The following is a 23,122-nucleotide window of genomic DNA, read 5'->3' as shown; positions in this document are numbered from 1 at the left end:
CGTCTTGCACAATGAAAACCGCCCTTTCCCAAAGGAGTCTGCATGCAACTTGTAGCTTAGCCCTCATATTGAGTCCCTGCTCCCTGGCCTGCTCCCCTGGCCCTGCTGAGCCTGTATTGTGTGGGAAAGAGAGATCTCAGGCTGACAATTACAGGGGTCTCCTTTTCTTTTCTGCTTCAATCCCGCCCAGTCATGGCCTTCATTCTGTCCCAGCAAAGACTGGGCAGCCTGCTAATTTCTATGGGGAGGAGAACTGGGTGAAACATTTCTCATCAGCAGGCTGTGTTTACAAAGGGACAGCTGCTGCCGGGGGGGGGGGGGGGCGTCTTGCCAAGCCCAGCTGATGACCCACAAAGTTCACCCTTTCTGATAGGAAACACTAACAAGTAAAAGGAATTCCAAAAACAGAAGGAAGATTTGACATAGAATTACCAAGATCCTTTTGAAATGTGTATCTGTGCTGATCAGGAATGTAAAGAGGCAGCAATTTCCATCCCTTCCTGGGTTCATCATGGGTCCCTCACAATCAGGGCTGTTTCTATTCTGCTACGGTTCAACTTCCACTAAAGCTTACATTATTTGTCTCACTATCTGCAATGGCTGAAACATATGTAATTAATGACATAATTAATTTCAGTGTAATGGAAACATCAAAAACAATGCAAAAAGTAATGTAATGTAATGTAAATGCAGAAAGAAAGAAATAATGTGTAGCCTTAAACAACAATAGTGACTTATCACTCATATTCGATTGCATGATTTCTGTTCATGGCCTCGAACAACACAGGCAGATTGCGGGAATTTCCAGTCGTGTTTCCATTTTTGATGGAAATCTCCAGCATCCTTAGTAGGGATTGCATAAGCAAAATGAATTGCAAGCCTGAAATGAAATATGATCATTCTTTTTTTAAGAAAAAAGATTCAAATTTTTTAATCTAGATTTTGAGATCAGACACTGGAGTCCATCTCATGTATCAGTTTCTGCAATTAATTTCAAATGCCAGTCTAAAGAACTGGATATAGCTCATAAAGTTGTTATTGAATATCTGATGTAGGGGATTCTGAATCTGGAATTTAAAAAATTGCTACTTAAATGATAAAAATGGCGACTTAGTTCATTTAAGGCAACAGTTTCATGCCATTAAATCTAGGAATAATCAATATAGCGTTTATCTTTAAATATCTAGACTACTTTTTTGACCAACAGTGATCTTCAAACAACGGCTTCCAATCATGAAACAGGATAAATACAGTTAAAAGCATATGGCAATTACATTGTTGAAGTGCATACCACATACCAATTTCCATTACAAAATATTTACATCTCTGCATATTTTCTCATAATAGCAAAAAGATAGCAGCAGCAGGGCCTGAGAGCTGTGATATCTCTCTGTGTTGATTTGTCTTGCGTTCTGCAATGCCACTCTCAGGTCTGATTGAGTAATGGAGATGTTTCAAAGGCATTTCAATCCCAAGCCTAATTTATGACTATTTTGGATTGCAGGTGAGAAATGTGCACCTGATGTTCCTTATGATGCAACCACCAATTTTGAGAAGGAGAATGATATGATGCAGACCCATGTCATAGACCAGGCCATTAACAATGCCATCAGCTACCTGGGGGCAGAGTCCTTGCGCCCGCTGGTGCAGACCCCCCCAGGAGGCTCCGAAGTGGTGCCTGTCATCAGCCCCATGTATCAGCTTCACAAGTCCCTTGGGGAGACCAACCTGGCCCGATCCAATCACGCCGCTCAGGACAGCGCGGTGGAAAACTTGCTACTACTTTCTAAAGCGAAATCCATTTCTTCAGAAAGGGACCCTTCACCCATCAACAGTCAAGACTCCACTGATACAGAAAGCAATAACGAAGAACGCAGCGGCTTAATTTACCTAACAAATCACATAGCACCCCATGCACGGAACGGCCTCTCGATAAAGGAAGAACACCGGCCATATGACCTCCTAAGGGCAAACAGTGACAGCTCCCAAGATGCCTTCAAAGTAATAAATGGCAATGGAGAGCAAGTGAAAGTTTACAGATGTGAACATTGTCGGGTTCTGTTCTTGGATCATGTAATGTACACCATCCATATGGGCTGCCATGGCTTCCGCGATCCTTTCGAGTGTAACATGTGTGGCTACCACAGCCAGGACAGGTACGAGTTCTCCTCCCACATCACCCGAGGAGAACACCGCTACCACATGAGTTAAAACTACCTGTACAGAAATTGTCTGGAGCTCCGTGAAAAGCAGCAAGGTCGGGTCCCTGGAAATGAACTCTTCTCATAGCATGCATGCACAATTCAGTTTTCTACTCTTAATATTGATGTTTTTATTGCAAATATAAGTCACCCAAATATAGTAAAGTAGGAGTTTTTGTAGTTAGGTAGAAGAAACCCATTCTTGCTAGCACCTCCCCCCCCCCCGCTCTTTTCTTTCATCCAAGGCCTTTATTCGGGTATGAGTGTGCACAGTTTTGGTTGGAAACTAGAAAAACAAAATTAATGTTATCTTTTTCTGTGGTGACACTCTGAAAATACACTTCTTACACCATACATAAATTACGATTTCCTATAATGATTTGGTACATTCACTAACCAACAGCAATAATCCACATTTAGAGTAGGTTTTAAAAGCTCTTAAGTTTTTTGGGTGGTCCCAGCCGTATTGAATCACCTCTTGAGCAGAATTTGTTTGAACCATGATCTCCAAAAGCTGAACAGCACAGGTGTCACCGTTGCAGATTATTCAGAATGTGCTTAGTTTTGGAACGGAGCATGTCCAGAAGAATCAAGGCAGCATTGCCTCGAACAACCTGGGGGGAGAGCATGGCTGCTGCTGCTGCGCTTGTTAGGAGTGCTATTTTGTGGGTTATTCTAAACAGTCTCAGAAAAATCTGAGTTGCAGCCTTTGCATCATTGAACTTATGGGAAATGGACTGCTCTCGTCAAACCCAGACTATGTAAATGAAAAATTCAGGGGATTGTGAAGAAGATCCAGTAAAAGTTCAACCCAATTCTTATCCAGATCCAAATTAAGTCAGTTGGAAACTCAGTCTAAAGAAGTACTGAGGAAAAGGTCATTTGTGTAGGACCCTGTCCTCTATCACAAACTACTTGCTGAGATTATAAAGCAATTTCTAATGCTGTGAATGTGAATGAGGGGGAGCAAGGTGTGTGGGGGAATCGCCACACCTGTGCAATCGACTGTGGATATAGAAAGGGATCATTGGGATAGGGCCATTTTGCAGGAGTCAGTCTTTGAAGTGCAACTTCCACATGACAAATACTGCTGCTGTCAGGTTTAGGCTTAGAAATGATGGAGTAAATAAGGTGGTAAGTTAAAGACAAAAGTTGTATATGTAAAAACAACTGTGCAAGGCTGTTTCAAACACATTAAATGTCTTTGTGTAACACACACTTTCCAACTGAGATTGCACAGTTTCTGTTGGTGGATTTAGCACATAATTAATTAACTTCTTGTCTGCCTTGGCAAGACACTTTTAAATCATAAGCTGAATCTTCTTTTTAATGAAGCTTCTATTAAAAATGAAAGTGCACGGGGTTTGTTTTTGGTCTTATTAATTATGGTGGGGGTAATGTTTTAAATCCCACAGTTAAACTGCATCTGCAGAGCCCACACTTTGCCTATTTTACACTGGAAAGTATCTTTTTTCATTTCCTGTGTCTTTCAGCGCTGCCCCACGCTTGCTGAAGGGGTCTTGCACACATGACTCAGGAACAAACCCAGATTTGCTGGTCAAGAGGGAGCTGTTTTACACACACATGGTATTTTAGCATGCAACCTTTCTTTAAGAATGCACTGAAAAAAGGTAATGTGTGAAGAAACCTCAGACGGGATGCTGCACAACAGCACAAAGCCATCCCTGATCCACCCCATTCCTTCATTCCCAGCTGTGACTAGAAACCTATTTTAGAGCAGCGCTCGATGTCACCTTTATAACTGAGGAGAATAAGGCCTTTATAGTTACAATTTCTGGCCTGTCAAAATGGTTGGGTCAGTTGCAAAATATTATCAGTCTTATTCAGCCATTTTTTTATCAGCACAGGCAGTTTTGTGCGCTGTCCACACAGCTCTCCCCTATCTGCAAGGATTACTCCGTTCATTTCAATGGAGGAAACAGATCCATGTCCACATTCCTTTGGCTGTGCAGCTGAGTTCCTGCCACTGAACTCAATGGGCACAAGTTTGGTCCAGTGCAGTGCTGCTCTATATAGGAGAATTTGTGCTGCTCCATGCCATTTTTAACATTCATGCATACCAAGAAAGTTCTGTGTTCATATGTTTCATAGCTGTACTTAAACAGACATTAATTAATACGTTATCAGTGCCGGCGTGTTTCTGGTTCTAGGTTTTTCTATTTATGTTGCAACCAGGGCTTTTTTTTCAGGGGGTACTTGAGTACGCAGTACCAACATCTCTTTTTGGGGAGAGCGTTGTTAAAAAGTGTGGCACTTACTGTAACAACTTCATGGTGAGTACTGGGACCTATTTTTCTAGGGGAAAAACACTGGTTGCAACTAAGTACATAGGTATTGAAGGCAAATACAGTTTAGTGAGTTAGCATATTAGTAAGCTAAACTTTATCAGAATGTGTGACCTGCTGTCTGAGCTGTCACTTCTGCCTCCTCCAGCCTCACCCCTCCACACACACCAAACCCATAATGGTCGTTGTTTTGTTTGAAAATGAAAATGTCCTGGTAATTTCTTTTTAAAAAATGTATGGTTTTGAAAAACTGGACTCTGAGAACTTATTTTATTCTGGATTACTTATACTCTCAGAAAAGTGGGTGGCTCAGTTCACATTGATGTTTGTTATAATAGATTGCCTCACATCTGTAAATAGCAGCAGATCAAAAAATGCTTTTCAAAAATCGCACAATGTCCCTACTTTGGCGTTGCCAGTTTGTACTTGTACTTAACACATTTTTTGTTGTGGAATTATATTGTAATTGCAGTTATCTTTTCGGAGCAATGTATTTAAAACAAAATGAAGCAAATTTCATAAAAAATCTGAATGTTAGTAAAGTTTTGTCTGAAGACACAGACATTTCCTTTTGTAAACACGGGGTACTTGGAAAGAGAAAGTGTGGCCTGGTGGGGCCACGGTGGATCCTTGCATTTACAGCATGCTGAGCTAGGCGAGCCTCTGGCCTGATCCAGCCCGGCTGCTCTCACTGCTCATTGCAACCTTCATCCTTGCAGCTTCAACCCACCGGAGGGCACCTTTATGGAAGGAAGAAAGCTACAATGGCAAACTCCCTTCGTCAGGGAACTGGAACTGACATTTAGAGGCAATTAAGAGAGACTATTCAAAGGCCAGCAACTGCCAGCAGTTTTGCTGCTGGGTTCAACAAGAAGCAAACCACATTTTCACATCAGCTTCTAGCTAGTAATATTTTTAAAGTCCTCTTGGAAGCTTATGATTCAAACTCTTCTTATAAGGGTTTTTAGTGTGAATTTTGCCTAATATGCACGTTTTTGCAAAAACAAAATTTTATTTTCACTAATATATGCATTTTCATGCACACTTCACTCCAGTATATGCATTTTTTTGTACACGTGTGAATTTTGCAGGCTGGCTGTGTTTGGGTTCGGAAAGTGCACACTGGGTAGGTTTGCCTTTAAATGCAAACTGACTCAAATTTCTCTGCCATCCCTATGTATTCAGCTGGAGGCAGGGATTGCACATGAAAAAAAAGCTCTTGCTTATAGAAAACTAGCATATTCCCCCCCCCCCTTTATATGCTAGATTTCTATGTGTAGCATTTTCCTTTGTTCAGATATGACCAGTATGCGCAATCTGAAGTGGTACAGTCTAGCAAGGTTCCACTATATGATTTTGACACATTCCTTTGGGAAGCATAGAGCCAGACATAAAGTCAGCTGACTGCTGGGGTCAGCTGGGCTTCAGGGTACCAGGATTTTATGATTGGTGCTCTTGGAGCACAGTCCTGTCTCTAATATGATTGGTTAACTGATCAGAGATGTGTAATCAACTTTTAACAATTTGATTTGTAAGGTGAGCCTCAGCAGAGGATTTCACGCATTTGGCCATGGGACCGAGTGTGCGTGTAAAGCGTCTTGCACAAGAGACAGTATTCTTTGGCCACCGCCATTGCTCAAACTCCCTGCATGTCTGGTTTTTTAATCACAGCTGTGGTCTACAGAAAGCTACTAACTACAGAGGTTACATAATGCTACACATACCCCATAACTTTAGCAAGATGCTTAAAATTCTGATTTTCAAAGAGTAATGACTTAATAAAGCTACTGTGAATGTAAACACTGCTTAATTTTTGCACATTGCCTCACTATTAGCCCTGCAGTCAGACTCCGAAGCTTCTACATTTTGTGGTGATTCAGCATTTAAGAGGAACACTTTGCACATGCTCAGAATCTTGGCTCAAACAAAACAAAGAATGTAGGGAAACATTCTGTAAAGCCAAGACAATGGAATCACTGAACCAGTAGTTCAAATAACAGTGCTGTAAGAAGAAACACTTCACAGATGAGTATTCGGCCCTATTCTATGATTAACATCATGTATGTGTGGCGGTTATTTGCACATATAATATTACTCACAATATTTGCTCATCATTGCAAGTACTACATTTATCGACTTACAACATTTATAAAATACAGTAATTAACGAACAATGTTCATGTAACTACCATAAGGTGCAACTAACGCACCATACCGTATATGCCAACCGGCAGGACTGCAGTTGAACAAGTTGACTCGCCCTTGCTCTGCTCCCAAGGCCTGTGGATCTCGGTGCGTTTTCAGCTGTCACCCGAAGAGTTGAAGGGGGAGGGAGTTCCATAAGTGAGGTGCCACTCCTGAGAAGGCTCTCCTATATGTCTCATGGCCCCACAGACCCCACGGAGGGAAAGAGCCACCGGCAGAGCCTCCCAGGAAGATTTTAAAGCCTTGACGTGGTCAGTGCTGGGGGAAGGGGAAGAGACACTCCTTAAAGGACTTTGGCCTTAAGGGCATTTGTGCTCTAGTCCCAGCACCTGCAAGAGGGTCCAGCAGCTCACTGGGAGCCAGCGCCATGTCTTCAGGATCATCATCATGTGGCCCCACCTTGCCCCAGAGGCAGGGTCGGCCCACTCATGAGGTAAGGTAAGGTGATGCCATGCAGATAGCAGATTTGGCCTCCAAGGAATGTATTGCACAGTGCCATCGCCACAGGGGCAACATCCACTGTGGCACGCTCCTTGGAGGCCAGATCTGCTGCTCCCATTGTGTGGACAGGCGGAGTCCCCAGATCCCGAGCGGTCCCCCCCCCCCGTCATGCGGAATAACAACTCAAGACAACGTGCTATTGGATTAAATTGGCCACAACTTTATTAAATTTCAAATGTGGGTAGACCTTGGCTCAGGCATTGGGCCTTCTCCCTCCCCAGTCCCCAGCCGGGGACCTAGGGAGCATCAGGGTTATCCAGTGTGTGTGGGGGGGATGGGCCGGCTCTGGAGAACATATGTTCAAGCAGAGATGGCCGCCCCCGTAACGCCGCCGCCGCAGGAGAGAGCAATGACGACCTTTCGGCGTACGGCCAAAGCCTCCCTTCAGAAACCCCTTTAACGGGGAACCCTGGTATCGCCGCCGCAAAGAGGAAGATGGACTAAAGGATTCCGCCCAAGGCCTGATACCGCCAAAGTTGTGACGTTTTGCTACGGGAAAGGCGAAACCTGCCAATGCAGGGAAATTCCTTTCCGGCCCTTTAACAGCGACCTTAACGTAGCAGCGCCCGCATACCTGTGAAGAAACGTTAACCTGCAAAACCTGTGAAGAAAAGTTAACCTGCAAATAAGACATTAACTGAGGGTGGGTAGGGTGGGAGAAGCTCTGGAGCCAAGTGAGGATTCCTAGGTAAGATCCTCCCTCTATTGTGTGGGCAGGTAATCCCTCCCCTACCTGGCCTGGTCTCTTTGGCAACGCTTCCCAGGTGGGATTGGACAACTGACTGAGGCAGGCAGAGACCTCCAGGTATCCCACCTGAGGGAAGGCAAAGCCAAACCTATGGTGAGGTGGCCGCTCCAGATCTAGGGCCGCACGCGTCCATGCAAAGGGCGCCCCCCGTTTTAAGTGGGGAGCGGTCATTCCTGACAGACCCCAGGCCACCTTGGTGAATTGGAGGCACTGCTGGGATCCACCCCACCCCCCGTGCGCCCAATGTCAATATTTATTCTCCCCACCCCCCATTAATAATGTAGATTTTAACTCGCCCCTTCTTCCTGGAAGGCAGGGAGACCAATTTGGGGTTCACTTCAGGAGCCAAAATGTATTGTGCTGGCCCTGTCCAGAGGCAATGACATTCTGCACCAGACAGTCTTCAGAAGCACATTGCAGTAATCCAGCTGGGAGCTTATCCGAGAACTGACTCCAGCAGCTAGGTTTCCCCAGCCCAATAATAGCTGTAGCTGCTGAAGCAGTCAAATAATCAGCTACTCGTCTTAATCAGTTTTAATTTATTGGGCTCCACCCAGACCATCAATGTCCAGCACTTGTCTTGCACAGCATCCCCTAATTCGCCTGCGTATCTGTGGCACAGCACTCCAGTCCCCCCCCCTCCCCAGGTGATACCTCCCAAGGGTTTCTTATAGATGCTAAATAGTGTGGGGAAAGAATGGGCTCCTGTGTATCCCCAGAGGACAACTGCCATGGGGCCAAGCAGATCTCCCCCCCCCCCCTCCTGCTCTCTGTTAGCAGCCCCTGCAGACAGGAGCAGAACGGCTGCCACTCCCAGTCCACAGAAACACCCCAGGAGGAAGCTGGTCAAAGCTATTGAAAGTTGCAGAGAGGTCAAGGGAAATAATCAAGTGCTGCCTACCAAAGATGAACCGAGGTGGATTGGGCTTCCCCAGATCTGCCTCAACTGAGGGGTCTGGGGCAGCTCAGACACCAGTGACTTTGCCCTCAAGCTGCTCCTCTGAGAGGCCTGCTGTTTCTGCCCCAGGGTGGACCTTGTCGGTCCATTTCCCACCTGGAAGACCTCTTGTAAGGCAAGCCACTGCATGGGCACCAAGATGGCTGCCCCCACCGCCACACAGTAGGCACATAAAACTATTAGAAACAGTTGAATAAAATCATGACGCGAAGGCAGGTTCCTCTTCTCAGGATCTCGGAGTCCTAGAAACTCCTGGAATCTCTGGGAGGTGCCCTGAACGTTTATCTTTCCCAGCCATACTTTAAGGCTCATGGGTAGCAGCTGCCAGAGTTGTTCCTGCTGCAAATCTCACAAACCAACACCTTCCTGTCCCTTGGGAGAAAAGTGAAGGTTCTGGTTTGCAAGCAGCTCTGAAAAAGAAAAAGGGGAGAGGAAGAAACCACCTCACAGCAGATCACAGGCCTGGGCTGGCCGGGTGAGGAAGTTAATCAGCCTAGCGCAGCCTGTTCGGGATGAGGCCCAGCAGATGGTTGGTCTCTGAAATGGCAAAACGGGAAGCAGACGTGGGCTCTGCTCTCCCCATGCATAACTGGGAACCAGCCGGTTGGGGAGGAAATTTGCATAACAGGGATAATTTGGTATCAAAACTACCCCCTTGAAATGATCTGCGTGGATCTGGGTGTAGTCAACGCTTTTCACTTCTTGTTTTCCAGTCTCTGAGTCTGGCCAGATTGAATTTTCATTTTCAACCTACCTAAAAGTTAACTAGGTTTAGGGAATCTACTGCTTGCAAATGTGAACTGCCCTCAGTCAGGAGAATGAGCATCCCAGGAGTAGGAAAACTAAAATTCAACCAGAGAGAAACGTGCTCTCATTTACCTGTGGGCGAGAGGGAGCAGGGACACAGGAGGGGTCAAGGTGCCTCCCCGACATGCCCTGCCCCTCTTCATTGCAGCTGCAAGCCTTTTTTGCGGGTGTCTCTTGTAACAGCAGCCTGGCATAGGGAATTTGGGCAAAATAAAACTTTTTTGTTACAGAGATACACGGTTGTGGGAAAACTTCAGCTGCTGAGTATCTTCATGGCAAACAGATAGTAAAGGTTCAGGAGCATTTGTTTGTTCCTTTGTTTTTTAAGCAGTCCTATTTTTAGACATGTGCTGCATGTAACAGGCAGCTAAGAGGGCAGATCTATCCTACAGGTATATATTAGATGCCTGTCTAATTGGAAATGGTAGTTTTGGGGTGGGGTGTTGATTGCTGAGAATGATTAGTGATAAATTCATAGCCCCTCTCACAAATGTTGAGGCCTAAGAATTCCTTGGGGAAAGCAATCTTAAATCTCTAGCCTGGGGAACTTGAAATTATGGGGTGGGGGGGCGAGACAGAGACACTATAACACCTCTATTAGATTTTATGGCCTAGCTCTTAGATGGCTGGATAATATTTTGGCTATTCAAAGCAGAAGAAATGTACTGGAAGTGTAGAAAATGCAAGAAAGATGTACAGTAGCGGAAAATTGGGTGGGAAATTAAAGTCTCATATGTAGCAGCAGTGGCCTGAGGACCTGGGTGGCTGTCCTGCTCAGAACCCATGGAATTCAAGAAGAGAGCTACCTTTTCCCCTTGAAAAGTTATTCCCGCTTTCCTTTAGGGCAGGAGGGGTTAACTTGTGCAACAACTCTCCAGATGTTCCTGAATTCTACCTCCCAGCAGGACCAATGTCTAGGGGTGATGGGAGTTGTCGTCCCACAATAGATGGAGAGCCACAGGTCAGGCACTTGGATGTGTTTTCACAAGTGTTGCGGAGGCCTTGCACATACGAGGCAGCGGCCCGGTTCCACCTTTGAAAGAGCAAGTAGGAAGCCTTGGCCGTTCCCCACACAATTGCTTATCTTTTCACTTTAGCCCTCTCCCCCAAAGATAGAATATTCTCATGTGGTTGAAATTGGTCAAGCCATGGGGGAAGAAATGTCTCACAAGGAACAGCGCCCAATTTAAAAGATTGCCGCACCAGCAGTGAAACGTTTTAAGCAAGCAGAGCAATCCTAAGAGGCGCCGGGCAGCAAGTCTTGCTCTGCATCAGAAGCTCTGCAGGTTCCTGCTGGCCAGAGGGGGACGTGGGGAGTTTCTCTCCCCTTTATCCACCTGCCCCTGTTTCTGTTTGTTTGCTGAGCCAATTCTGGGATGGTGCAACAGAAGGACCTGGATTGGGCCCATAGGAGCCAAGTCCTAGGGGCCAAGGTCCCTTCATACAGCCTCCATAAAATTGAGGGGGCCAGGGTCCCCCAAAGCTGATGGGCAGTGTCATTCAAATGGTGTGCATGCGCCGCTTCTTGTGATCAATTATGTGTGGTGAGGCTTACCTGCCCCCCTGAATATTTTTTAAGTTGACACCCCTGAGGGCCCGTCTCCAGGATCCAGGGCATGAATGGCTGGCCCTGCCCCACCTTTTCACCCCCTACGTCAGGGCCCTATGGGCTCCCGCTGGTGGAGACACAGTTCAAGCACCCCCACTGGCAGTGGGCACAGCAAGGGCCTCTGCCATGGCTCTGATAGGCCTGTACTGCTCTAGCATCCCGGATCAGGGGATAGGATTGCAGCGCAAGTCTAGAAGGGCATTGATCCAAAGGGATTTTGAAATCAGAAGTGCATGCTATTGCAAATTAATGACACATTTTCATTTCACTTAGTGATATAGAAATGCAAACAGTAGAATCATAGAGTTGGAAGAGACCCTGGGGGTCATCTAGTCCAACCCCTGGCAATGCAGGAATATCCAGCTGTCCCGTACGGGGATCAAACCTGCAACCTTGGCATTCTCAGCGCCCTCCTCTAACCAACTGAACTATCCAGTGGTGCTAATAAGCTAGCATTTGTGAAACATATGCCAATTCTGATTATCCCCTTGCTTTTCCTGTGGAAACCAATTTGCAAAACAGCAGACATTGATTGATAACATTTAAAAGGAAGATTCCAACTGAGGCTGCAGTTGACAGCAAAGGGGACAATGTGGGCCTGTTGCTGTACAAATTGGGGCATGTGAGGCCCTGGTTGGCTACTTTTCGCGGGTCTCCCTCCTTTTCCACTCTTATTTTATAATGTGCAAATGTTTCATCCCTGTAGGGCTCCAGTGAATGGTGCCAACGTATACCACTCAAATACTAAAGCGTTACTTCATGAGCAAAGGCTCAGATACACCTGGACATGGAGAAATAGCCTCTCTCATTTTTTCATTCAGATTCAGGCTGGTGCAGAGCATATTTGAGGCCCAGGGTGGGAGTCTTGTGAGAATAAAATTATAAACTCAAACCCAAAAGCCGCTGGTCCCTGGCCGCCCCCCCCCCCAGGCCAGCTTAGCCCTCTGAAGACTGGGGCAGGGGTACCCGGCTGCCCCCCGCCCTTTACGGGCCTGTTCAAAGATCTTAGTGTTCACTTTGACATCTTTTGAAAACCCAAATAAATACTGCGCTTTCTGAGGAAATAACTCCAAAGCACTGGATTTGGTTGAGACTACTAACTTGCAACAGAACAAATAAGGAAGAAGTAATTTGTACAAATGCTGACAGGCAAAAAAAGAGAAAAGAAACCCAAGATAAGCTGCGGGGAAGGAGGTGGGATTTCCAGAAAATAGGGAAGAACCTGCTATGCCCTGCCTGTCAGGTTCTGCAGGATCTGGAGAAAAAACAGCAAGAGGATAGGGGGGAAATAGCCTACCACTTTCCCCTTTGCTACTGCTTCTTTTAAAACTGCTTGCCTAATTTCCTTTAAAATTAAAGAAATGTTCCATGAATTCTCTCGCTCTCTCACACAAAACAAAACAAAACAAAAACAACCTGGTTTGTAAGTTTTCAAAGTATGTCTAATTTGGGATAAATATATTAACTATTGGTGACCTTTCTAGAAACCTCAAAAGAAGGACAATCTGGAAAGGCTGCCTACTTTCTGAAAGTAAGTAGGACCCGGGGTGGCGGGCTGGCTGGATATGTCAGTTTTGGTGCTCTCTGTTTCTTGCTTTTCCTATTTTAAATTCAGTTCGCTACATTTCTGCAACAATTAACTTTTTTAAAAAAAATCCATAAGCAAATTCATCCATTTGAATTTCTCCTAATAACCACATTTTTGTATGCACTTTGTGCAAGCAATTTCCCTTGAACTAATACATATTTCAAGAGGTAGAAATCTGGACACAGAAAGTTGTTGAACCCCTCTGCCACCGCTGCTGAGACCAAACCATCCACACCAGAGCCAGAACCACTTGCACACAATTTTGTTATTTTATTTTATTTTTTAACCGAAATTCAGGACATTTGCTTTAAAATGTAAAATTCTCCCAGATGGATAGGTAAGACCCCCAAAAGAGGACATGTCTGGGAATTCCTAGATGTATGGCAACCCTAATTCTATGCACACTGCTAGTGCAGAATTCACCGGCCAGGTTGCTCACCAGTTTCTGGGCCCAATTCAGAGTGCTGGCTTTGACCTGTAAGGCTTTATAGCTCATATAAACAGCTCAGGAACGCAACACCTCAAGGACCGCCTCTTTCCATATGAACTGCCCTGGACCCTGAGATCATCTTCTGAGTTCCTTCTCCGTGTGCCTCCTCAAGAGGTCCAGAAGGGGCCTTTTCTGCAGTAGCTCCCCGTTTGTAGGCTGTTTTTGTATTTATTTTTATTATGCATTTTATGTTTTTATATTGTGATTTTATGTTGTAACCTTGAGGCCTGCGGGTAAAGGAGAATATACAAATTTAATAAACAATAACAACAACAACAAGATGATGATGATGATTCTGACTAAGCATCAGGAAGAGCTTTCTGATGGCAAGAGCTGTTCAGCAGTGGAACTCCCTTAGAAGGTAGTGGACTCTCCTTCCTTGGAGGTTTTTAATCATCATCATCATCATCATCATCATCATCATCATCATATTATTATTATTATTATTATTATTATTATTATTATTATTTGTACACCACCCATCTGACCATGTTGCCCCAGCCAATCTGGGCAGCTTCCAACAAAATATAGAAACACAGTGAGACATCAAACATTAAAAACGTCCCTCTCCAGGGTGGGCTGTCCATCTGTCTTGGATGCGTCAGTTGAGATTCCTACATTGCAGGGGGTGGACTGGATGACCCTTGAGATCCCTTCCAACTCTATTCTTCTATGATCCTTTCAGCTCTACCAGCGCATTCTCTGATTCTATGACATAAAGTGCCCTTTTACAAGATTTTCTAACGAACCATCCAATGACTGGTATCCACTGAGTTCACAAGCCAGGCTGTGACAGGGCTTCATAAATCTGTTCCAAGAGAGGCAGGGAAGAGAATAGGAGAACTTCTGTGTTGTATTTACAATTTGTTAGAAATCAATAAAAATGTTATTTAAAAAAAAATCTGGAGAGAACTAGAAAGACTTGTGGATTATTGCATCAGTTTATGTCACATAATTTTTGCTCCTGAATTTCCTTAGTGTTCTTCCTGTTTGCTTATACAGACACTTAAGGATACCAGTTATTTCCATCCCTCTCTCGCCTCCAGCTCTGGACTCGATGAATCTACAATTCTATGATTCTATTATCCTGTTTTCATGTTAGAACACAGATGGGGGAAAGGCAAATGTTTACTCCTAGGGACACTTATTTAAGTGCCAGCACAAATTTATTTGGGAAAATATCTCCACCTGGTGGCAGACTATTCAAAACTCTTACAATGATCCTTCAATACTGCCATTAAGGACAAATTCTTCTTATTATTATTATCATTATTATTATTACTACCACCACTACATTGGGACAGCAGAAGTGAAAATAATTATATATGGACTTCTCCCTAAACTCATCAGAATATCTTACTTTTAGGAAAAGCACTGAGGAGTGTTGTGGCACCTTAAAGATTAGCTGGTGCTGAGGGCAGCAATCTGACCTCTTGGATGGATGGCCCACCCAAAAAGAGAAAAGAATGCATGAAAAACGGAAAGTAAAATACATGCATATCTAATCCATCCAGGTATCTATATATCTACAGTGGTACTTCGGGTTACAGGTTACAGACTCCGCTAACTCAGAAATATTACCTCAGGTTAAGAACTTTGCTTCAGGATGAGAACAGAAATCGTGCTCTAGCGGCGCGGCGGCAGCGGGAAGCCCCATTAGCTAAAGTGCTTCAGGTTAAGAACAGTTTCAGGTTAAGAACGGACCTCCGGAGTGAATTAAGTACTTAACCCGAGGTACCACTGTATATCTATATTGATATCTATGACTGCCCTTTTAAAAACCATATTGAAGGTAAAAAGTAATAAGAGAATAATAAGAAAATGTGGTAATAATTAAACTTAGATATCACAGTTTCCTTTATGTGTATTTATAGTTTTACTAATAAACCAATAAACTATAGCAACCAATCAGATTCTGTGTGTGTATGTGTGTGTGTGTGTGTGTGTAAATAAAGTGTATGGTTTGTGTTGCCCCCGAATTTTATATTCCAGTGGTACATAAAAAGGCTCCAGATTCAGGTCTTGGTCTGACACAATCGAAATATATAAAAAATAAATAAAATGTCCAGTAGCACCTTAGAGACCAACTAAGTCCGGAAGTAACCTGTTTCAGTACTTCCAGGTTCGGGGTGGTGTGCAACCTGAAATCGCGCAACCCGAAGCGTCTGTAACCTGAGGTGTGACTGTATTTACCCAGAAGTACCTTTTAATCGGACACGGGTGGTGCTGTGGGTTAAACCACAGAGCCTAGGACTTGCCGATCAGAAGGTCGGTGGTTCGAATCCCCATGATGGGGTGAGCTCCCGTTGCTCGGTCCCTGCTCCTGCCAACCTAGCAGTTCGAAAGCACGTCAAAGTGCAAAGTGCAAGTAGACCTTCCCTCTGGCGGGAAAGTAAACAGTGTTTCTGTGCGCTGCTCAGGTTCGTTTAGTTCAATTCAAAATCCTTTATTAGGCATAGCACACCACACATTAACAAACAAACATCATATACAGACTGTATAAAATATGGGCTCAGCGAACACAATTTATCCCAGTCCTTGGTTCGTTTAGTTATGCTAGCCACATGACCCGGAAACTGTACACCGGCTCCCTTGGCCAATAAAGCGAGATGAGCGCCGCAACCCCAGAGTCGGCCACGACTGGACCTAATGGTCAGGGGTCCCTTTACCTTTACCTTACTGATAAAAACAGAAAAATGTGTTTTTAAAAATGAACATTAAATTTTATTTGATGAAACAAATTTTACTGTTTCAGATTCATGTTTTAAAATTGTCCTTGTTGCCTTTTAGATTTTAATGGGTTTTTTAAACCATTAGAGTGATGGTCATTATCATCCTTTCAAGTTCTGTGTTTGGTCCCTGTGGTATAGTTCTTTTAAATGGAAATGCAGATGGTTTTGAAATATGCTGGCACAATTTAAGCTAAATCAGATATGGAAAACCCAGGGTGAAAATGAAAATATTTTCCACAACTTTAATTGCTGATGAAGGCTTACCCTTCCAAGGCTGCAGAAATTATTTACTACAATTTAGGAGAAAGGTAGCGTGGGTGAGAATGTATTTGATGTTACTGAACTAAACAGAGGACGAGGGTTCTGCATTTCTTATCACTAAGTTCAATCAGCCAAAAACAATAAATAAGGTGTATTTATTTTTGCATCTACTGAACATATCCATTAAAGTAGATTTATCTGCATCATTTGCCTTAAATTGCAGTCATGCCCTACTTCGTTGCAATTGTGTATATTTTGTGGAATTATGTTATATTTTGTTTGGGGTGGCATTTTAATAGGAATTATGAGGTGGGTGGGTGGGTGGGTGGGTGCGCGCGCGCACACACACACACACACACACGTGTGTTTTAGACAGCCACTTCGGCTCCATCATGTTTCCATCAATTTCCAGCAATTTCTGGACTTTTACGGGATGATGGGAAAATATTCATATTGCCTGAATGTTAATGAAAGAAACAAATATCTGAGAAGGCAAATTTACTCTAAACAACCCATTATTATATTTTACTCCATGAGCAAAATACCTTTATGGAAAAGTAAAAAATACCGAAATAAAGAATACTACACATTAAGGTTCTTTTAGTTTCAGCCAAGAACTTGGAAATACTCCATACAATTCTTTACTTCTGCTTTGAACAGCAGATTCTCTCTGTGCCATATTACAAACTGATCTTCTATACCCCTGAATTTCAGAAGAGGTTTGTGGGGTGTACATGGGATGGGACGGTCATCAGAGAGAAATGCCAACACTTCACTGTGTGCGTAAAAATAGTCCTGCAGCTCTTTGGTTCCAAGTCAGTGATGCCTCCAGAAGTATAACTGGATCCAAAGGGACTAACTCTGTAAAAGGTGGTCATTTTGTAGATATGTATTCAGTATGTCTCTATTTTTTGCCAGTATAATAAGCACTGTTTGCTTTTTCAGTAGAAAAATATTATTATTTCAGATTGTTATAAGTTTGGGAGGAGGGAACCCCTGCTAAACCCAAGTAATTAATGAATATCAGAATCTAGCTTATATTTGGAGCACTGAATGGAAGTTCCAGGCCAGTGGAAAATACAGGTGAAGCTTCCTTTCCAAGCCAGGGCCTCACCGAGGCAATAAAAGGGGTTGACGGCAACACTGAGAGGAAGCCTTGGGCCTGGGCACACAAGTGTTGCCAAGGTGATGGGGGGCAGGCTGTGCCCCCAGGAAAATGTGCCTCTAAATAGCTAGACTTGGGATAGCAGATGGATGGGGCGGAGTTGCCTGGAGCAGGGGTTTGCTGCAAACAAGAAAGGAGAAGCAAGGTCAGACCCATCTGGGAGGCTGGCTGGGAGGAGAGGTGGCTTGGACCCCAGGGCTGCCCTGCTGTGGGGAACAAGCCCCTCTTGAGATGAAAAAAAAGCCAATGCAATTCTGGGCTGCATCAATAGGAGCATAGCATCTAGATCAAGGGAAGTAATAGTGCCACTGTATTCTGCTCTGGTCAGACCTCACCTGGAGTACTGTGTCCAGTTCTGGGCACCACAATTCAAGAAGGACACTGACAAACTGGAACGTGTCCAGAGGAGGGCAACCAAAATGGTCAAAGGCCTGGAAACGATGCCTTATGAGGAACGGCTAAGGGAGCTGGGCATGTTTAGCCTGGAGAAGAGGAGGTTAAGGGGTGATATGATAGCCATGTTCAAATATATAAAAGGATGTCACATAGAGGAGGGAGAAAGGTTTTTTTTTCCTGCTGCTCCAGAGAAGCGGACACGGAGCAATGGATCCAAACTACAAGAAAGAAGATTCCACCTAACATTAGGAAGAACTTCCTGACAGTAAGAGCTGTTTGACAGTGGAATTTGCTGCCAAGGAGTGTGGTGGAGTCTCCTTTTTTGGAGGTCTTTAAGCAGAGGCTTGACAACCATATGTCAGGAGTGCTCTGATGGTGTTTCCTGCTTGGCAGGGGGTTGGACTCGATGGCCCTTGTGGTCTCTTCCAACTCTATGATTCTATGATTCTATGACCAGGCCATAAGACCACGACTCCCTCCATGCAGACTGAAGGTGTAAATAGGTGAATATATCATATTTCTCCACCGAGTCTTGATTCTCACAGGAACACAGAGCTGGGTGAGCCCTGGAACCTCCTGGAGTCTTGCCACAGCTTATCAGAGATTGGGGGCGGCATGCAACTTTTGTAACAACACAATACAGCATATGCATCCCCCTTTCCCCCCTGCCAATTGTATCCTGCCACAGATGTGGAAATTAAGGGTCTCTAAAGGGTTGCCACCTCCTAGGCCAATGGTTTCCAACCAGTGTGCTGTGGCCCCCTGGGGTGCCTTGAAGGATGGTCAGGGGCGTCGTGGGCAGCACTGGCTTCTGTCCCTCTTTCCCTCCTTCCCTCCCTTCTCTGACCCCCTCTCACGTCTCTTGCCTCCCCAAGGCTTGCACAGCTGTTTGTTGCAGCAGCCCTGGCTAGAAGCGCTGTGGGCGAATGGTGCCTCTGGGAAGCACCTCTCTTTGGGGTGGGGCAGCAGCTGCCCAGAGGACTCCCAGGGAGAGAGGAGAGGAGAGGAGGCTGAGGGAACCCTCCAGAAGGGAGGGTGTTCAAAAAGGGGTGAGGGGCTGCCAGCTCTGCAGGCAAGGGGTGAAATACCAGGGCTCCTGAACCCCACAGGGGAGCCACAGAAAGAATGTAGTTGGTCAAGGGAGCCCCTGACTCAAAAAGGTTGAAAACCTAGGCCCTTTTGGGGGCCCCAATATTTCTGGAGAGGGGGCTGCCCTCCAATGCTCAAATAGGGTGGAAGAGGCCAAGGATGGAGCCAAGCTCAGTGCAGCTTCAGTGGTCAGCTTCTCCTCCTCCTCCTCCTGCTGACCGGATTGCCCAAGCCACTCTGGGCGCTTCCAACAAAATATAAAGACACAATGAGACATCACCCACTAGCAGCTTCCCTGTGCAGAGTTGCGTGGGATTCTTGAGCTGCAAACCCTCCAAATGCCCCTATTTTCCAGGGACATCCCTGATTTGATCCTGGAATGTCCCACTTTTCCTTAGATGCCCCTATTTCCATTGGAGAAATGTTGGAAAAGATGGAGTTATCCAGCCCTCTTGCCATCTGAAGCCAATCCTGTATAGGGAAGGTTTTTTTATTGTTTATTGTTTTATATGTTTTTTATACATGTTGGAAGCTGCCCAGAGTGGCTGGGGAACCCTGAAGATGTCTGGGGTATAAATAGAAAAATGGTCATTATGGAATGCGACGTCCCTATTTCTGCTGGAGAAATTTTGGAGGGAATGTAGCTGTGATCCCTGCATTGCAGGGGGTTGGACTAGATGACCATTGGGATCCCTTCCAACTCTACAGTTCTAGGATTCCCGCTTTGACCGCAGTTCTCATCTGCCACACTTTCACCTTTCAGGTTGGGCTGATAGGTCAGTAGAGGGGCTGCCCCCTTTCAGCGGGGTGAAAAGAGGCCGTTGACGCAGGCCTTGGCCGGGGGGAAGGACGGCACTCCCAGTCTCCAGTCCCTCTCCCACTCTGGAACTTCACGTCGCCTTGGCAGGGGGGTCTTGCTTTACAGTCTGAGAACTGCTGCGTACAATTCTTGGCTTATGCTGCTGCTCCCTTGTGGAATGAGTTCTAAAATCCACCCACCAGTGGATTTGCAGAGGACACAGGTATTCTATGTACACAATGCAGAAATGAAAGTTTTATGAAGCCATTTGGGTAGCTGGTTCAGCATAACTGAAACATTCAAAAGCAACTAAGTTTATGTCATGTGCTGCCAGAAAGTAAGAATCTTCTAGAAAAGTAATTGCACTTTCGCTGAAAATGCTGATTAAGGGGAAAACTCATTTTTCTCCTCTTTTTTAATGCACACATTATCAAGGTCAATTGTATCTACTATATATTTTGGAAGTTGTTTATCCCTTTGTCTTTTTTATGCATTTGGATACATCTTAAGGTATTGTCACCAAATTTTGCATGCTGGTTCCCAAGATTAAGAAGCCAGATGTTTTATCTATGTTTGGATACAATTGGATGCTGATTTTGAATAATAGAATTGCAGAGTTGGAAAGGACTTTACAAAACTGCACTGCCTCCCCCTTCTTAGCTTTCCCTAGCAACAATGTCCACTTTCTTCTAGCCTTAAATAATAGCTTTTCTCCTGTGCTTGTTTTACTATTATTATTATTATCATTATTGATTAAATTTGTATGCTGCCCTTTACCCACGGGTCTCAGGGTGGTTCACGGGATATAATCACAATATAAAAACACAAAATACATTATCAAAATAGAAACAAAAACAACACAGTAGTGCCCTCCCATCACATTTTAAATGGGCGATGGGTGTCAATCAGTCAAATGCCTGGTTAAAGAGGAGCACTTTTGCCTGGTGCCTGATGGCATTCCACAGATGGGGAGCCACTGCAGAAAAGGCCCCGTTCTCATTTGGCCATCCTCCCGACCTCTGGAGGAGGAGGCACATGAAGAAGGAACTCAGTTGGTGATCTCAGGGTCCAGGTGGGGTCATAGAAGAAGATGTTGTGGATACTAAGACCCAGAATGGGTTTCTCAAAAACAATCTTATTAGACAGATGGCCACCGGTCATGGATGCTTCCTGCACTGCGGGGGTTAGACTAAATAACCCTTGGAGTCCCTTCCAAATCTATGATTCCATGATTCCCCTTAACTCCTGTTTGATTCCAAGTGCCAAAACAATTCAGGAACTTTGAAGTATGCAACTCCTGCCTTGGTTGATAAATTTTGATAAAATTTCACAGCTGGGGTTCTCCCAAGGACACCTACACTCTGATTTATGCAATTCAGTGAGCCAGCCACAAACACAGATTCTCCAGCCACCGCTGCAGAGAGTGAGTTTGGGAAGATTAGAAGCACCGGAGGCAGTGACCTTGTTATCAATGCTTCCATCTGCCTGTGCCATCAGAGAGCTCTGAAACTTTTGCCAGGCCCAGCCAACACTTACGCACATACTTTAATTCCATCACATTACTCATTGTCAAAGCAGATTGCCACTTATCACTGTCATTTTCCTGACATCTTGCCAAAGTCAAAATGTTTTTAACATAGTTATTCAAGCCAGTCTCTGCATTGTCAGAGTCAATAACTGTAGAGCATTTTTCTGCATGGTTTGAACAGGTTGGCTGCACAAACCTGGGAGATCGCTAAGTTTGCCCATGCATAATGCATGCGCGAAATCTGTGCACAATACACATCTGCCTTCTGTCTTGGTGTACAGGTGCCAAAGGTAACACCAAAGTAATTTTTCTGCCATTCACTCAGGTATATGTCACTGGGGCTACTGCTCTGCATGACAGACAGAGAAATGGACAAAAGTATATTCCAACAAAAAGGGGAAAAGTTTGCCTTTCACATTAAGTTCAGACTAGGGAAGAGGCAGTCAAAATGACCCCTTATTTGTCCATCGTAATATATTTGACAATTCTCATATTTCAAATTATCGTAGCGTGCTCTACTTGGGGCTGCCCTTGAAAATTGCTCAGAAACTTCAACTGGCTCCCAGAGCGGCAATCCCATTGCTGACCAGGGCTGGCGAGAGGGAGCAGGCGACGCCCTTGCCAGGACAACTTGGGAGGGGCCTTTCTCGTGACCCCACCATCCTCCCAGGCACACTGGGGGGGGGGCGCATTCGGGAGACAGCCTTCTTGGTGGTGTCTGCTCCCAGGGAATTTTGGAACTGCTTCCCAAGAGAAGCAGGACGGGCTCCCCCTTTGTTTTCCTTCTGCCAGCAGGTGAAGACTTTCTTGTTTATAATGGGGAGCTGACTGCTTTAAATGGGAGGGCTGGTGCTGTATATACACACATATACACACATATATAGTTTTAATTATTTCAATGTTTAATTGTTTTTATGCTCCCCCCCCCATGTTTTTAGCTGTTGTTTTTAGCCGTCTTGAGTCCCTATTAGGGAAAAAGGTGGGGAATGAATGAATGATGTGCAGTAAGCTCACAACTTACACACATTTAGTTGGTGTGCATTCAGCTTTATGTGCATGGCTAAAAATGTAAAATTAAATTTATATTAAATTAAAAGGGCTCTGGTTTCCAGGAAAAATGACTTTGGGAATCCCACCCATTGAACCTGATGTGTTTCCACTATATGTGAATCTGGCTTTGTATGTTATCTCTGGAACGTAACTCCTGTGTAAGTGAAGCTCCTGTTGGTCTCATTCCATCTTTCTTCTTAGACACACACAAAAGATTCCTTCCTCCTTTGTTCTGAAGATCGACCCACTTCCACATTAGCCCAGGTGGGGCTGCAGGAACAATGAACTTGCAAGCAGTGCCTTTTTTCTAAATAATAATAATAATAATGTTTAGGGGTGCTCTGATTTTCGTACTCATATTGAAATACTGCCCCTCAATGAGGCCAAACTTAGATTCACAAAATGTTTAGGGGTATGCGTACCCCTGCACCCCCCCCCCCAAAAAAGCACTGTGTGCAAGCTACTACATCACGGCTGGGGTTAAATTCAGGCATGAAATAATTGGTCATTTCCAAAAGATCAAACACCAGTTTTATTCTCTGTTTCATGCTTTGCCATCTCCATGTTTGCAACAGGTTTTTGTTGGGGGGGGTTAAAAGTCCCCCAAGGGTGTCATATGCGTTATTTTACTGTATAACCCCAAAACTTGTTTACTCATAAATCCTATGAACTTCATTGGAAGTCAGGCTG

The 23,122-nt window shown here is 44.7% G+C and overlaps 1 protein-coding gene across 9 annotated transcripts in view; it reads left to right on the top strand.

Annotated features, from left to right (window-relative positions):
• Positions 1-5,065, top strand: part of IKZF1 (IKAROS family zinc finger 1) — a 79,485-nt gene extending 74,420 nt beyond the window's left edge. For 7 of the 9 annotated variants that reach the window (XM_083473240.1, XM_083473244.1, XM_083473243.1 and 4 more), the window contains one exon: positions 1,505-3,564. In XM_083473240.1, the coding sequence (XP_083329366.1) occupies positions 1,505-2,211 (707 nt within the window). In that variant the 3' untranslated portion in view covers positions 2,212-3,564. Of the gene's footprint in view, positions 1-1,504 lie in introns of all 9 variants that reach the window. The other 2 variants (XM_083473241.1, XM_083473248.1) reach the window with 1 other exon arrangement.
• The last annotated feature ends 18,057 nt before the right edge of the window (positions 5,066-23,122 follow it).

This window comes from Podarcis liolepis (assembly GCF_965112155.1).
Source record: "Podarcis liolepis genome assembly, chromosome: 13".
NCBI classification, from domain to species: domain Eukaryota; kingdom Metazoa; phylum Chordata; class Lepidosauria; order Squamata; family Lacertidae; genus Podarcis; species Podarcis liolepis.
This window is presented reverse-complemented; position numbering and strand designations above follow the sequence as displayed.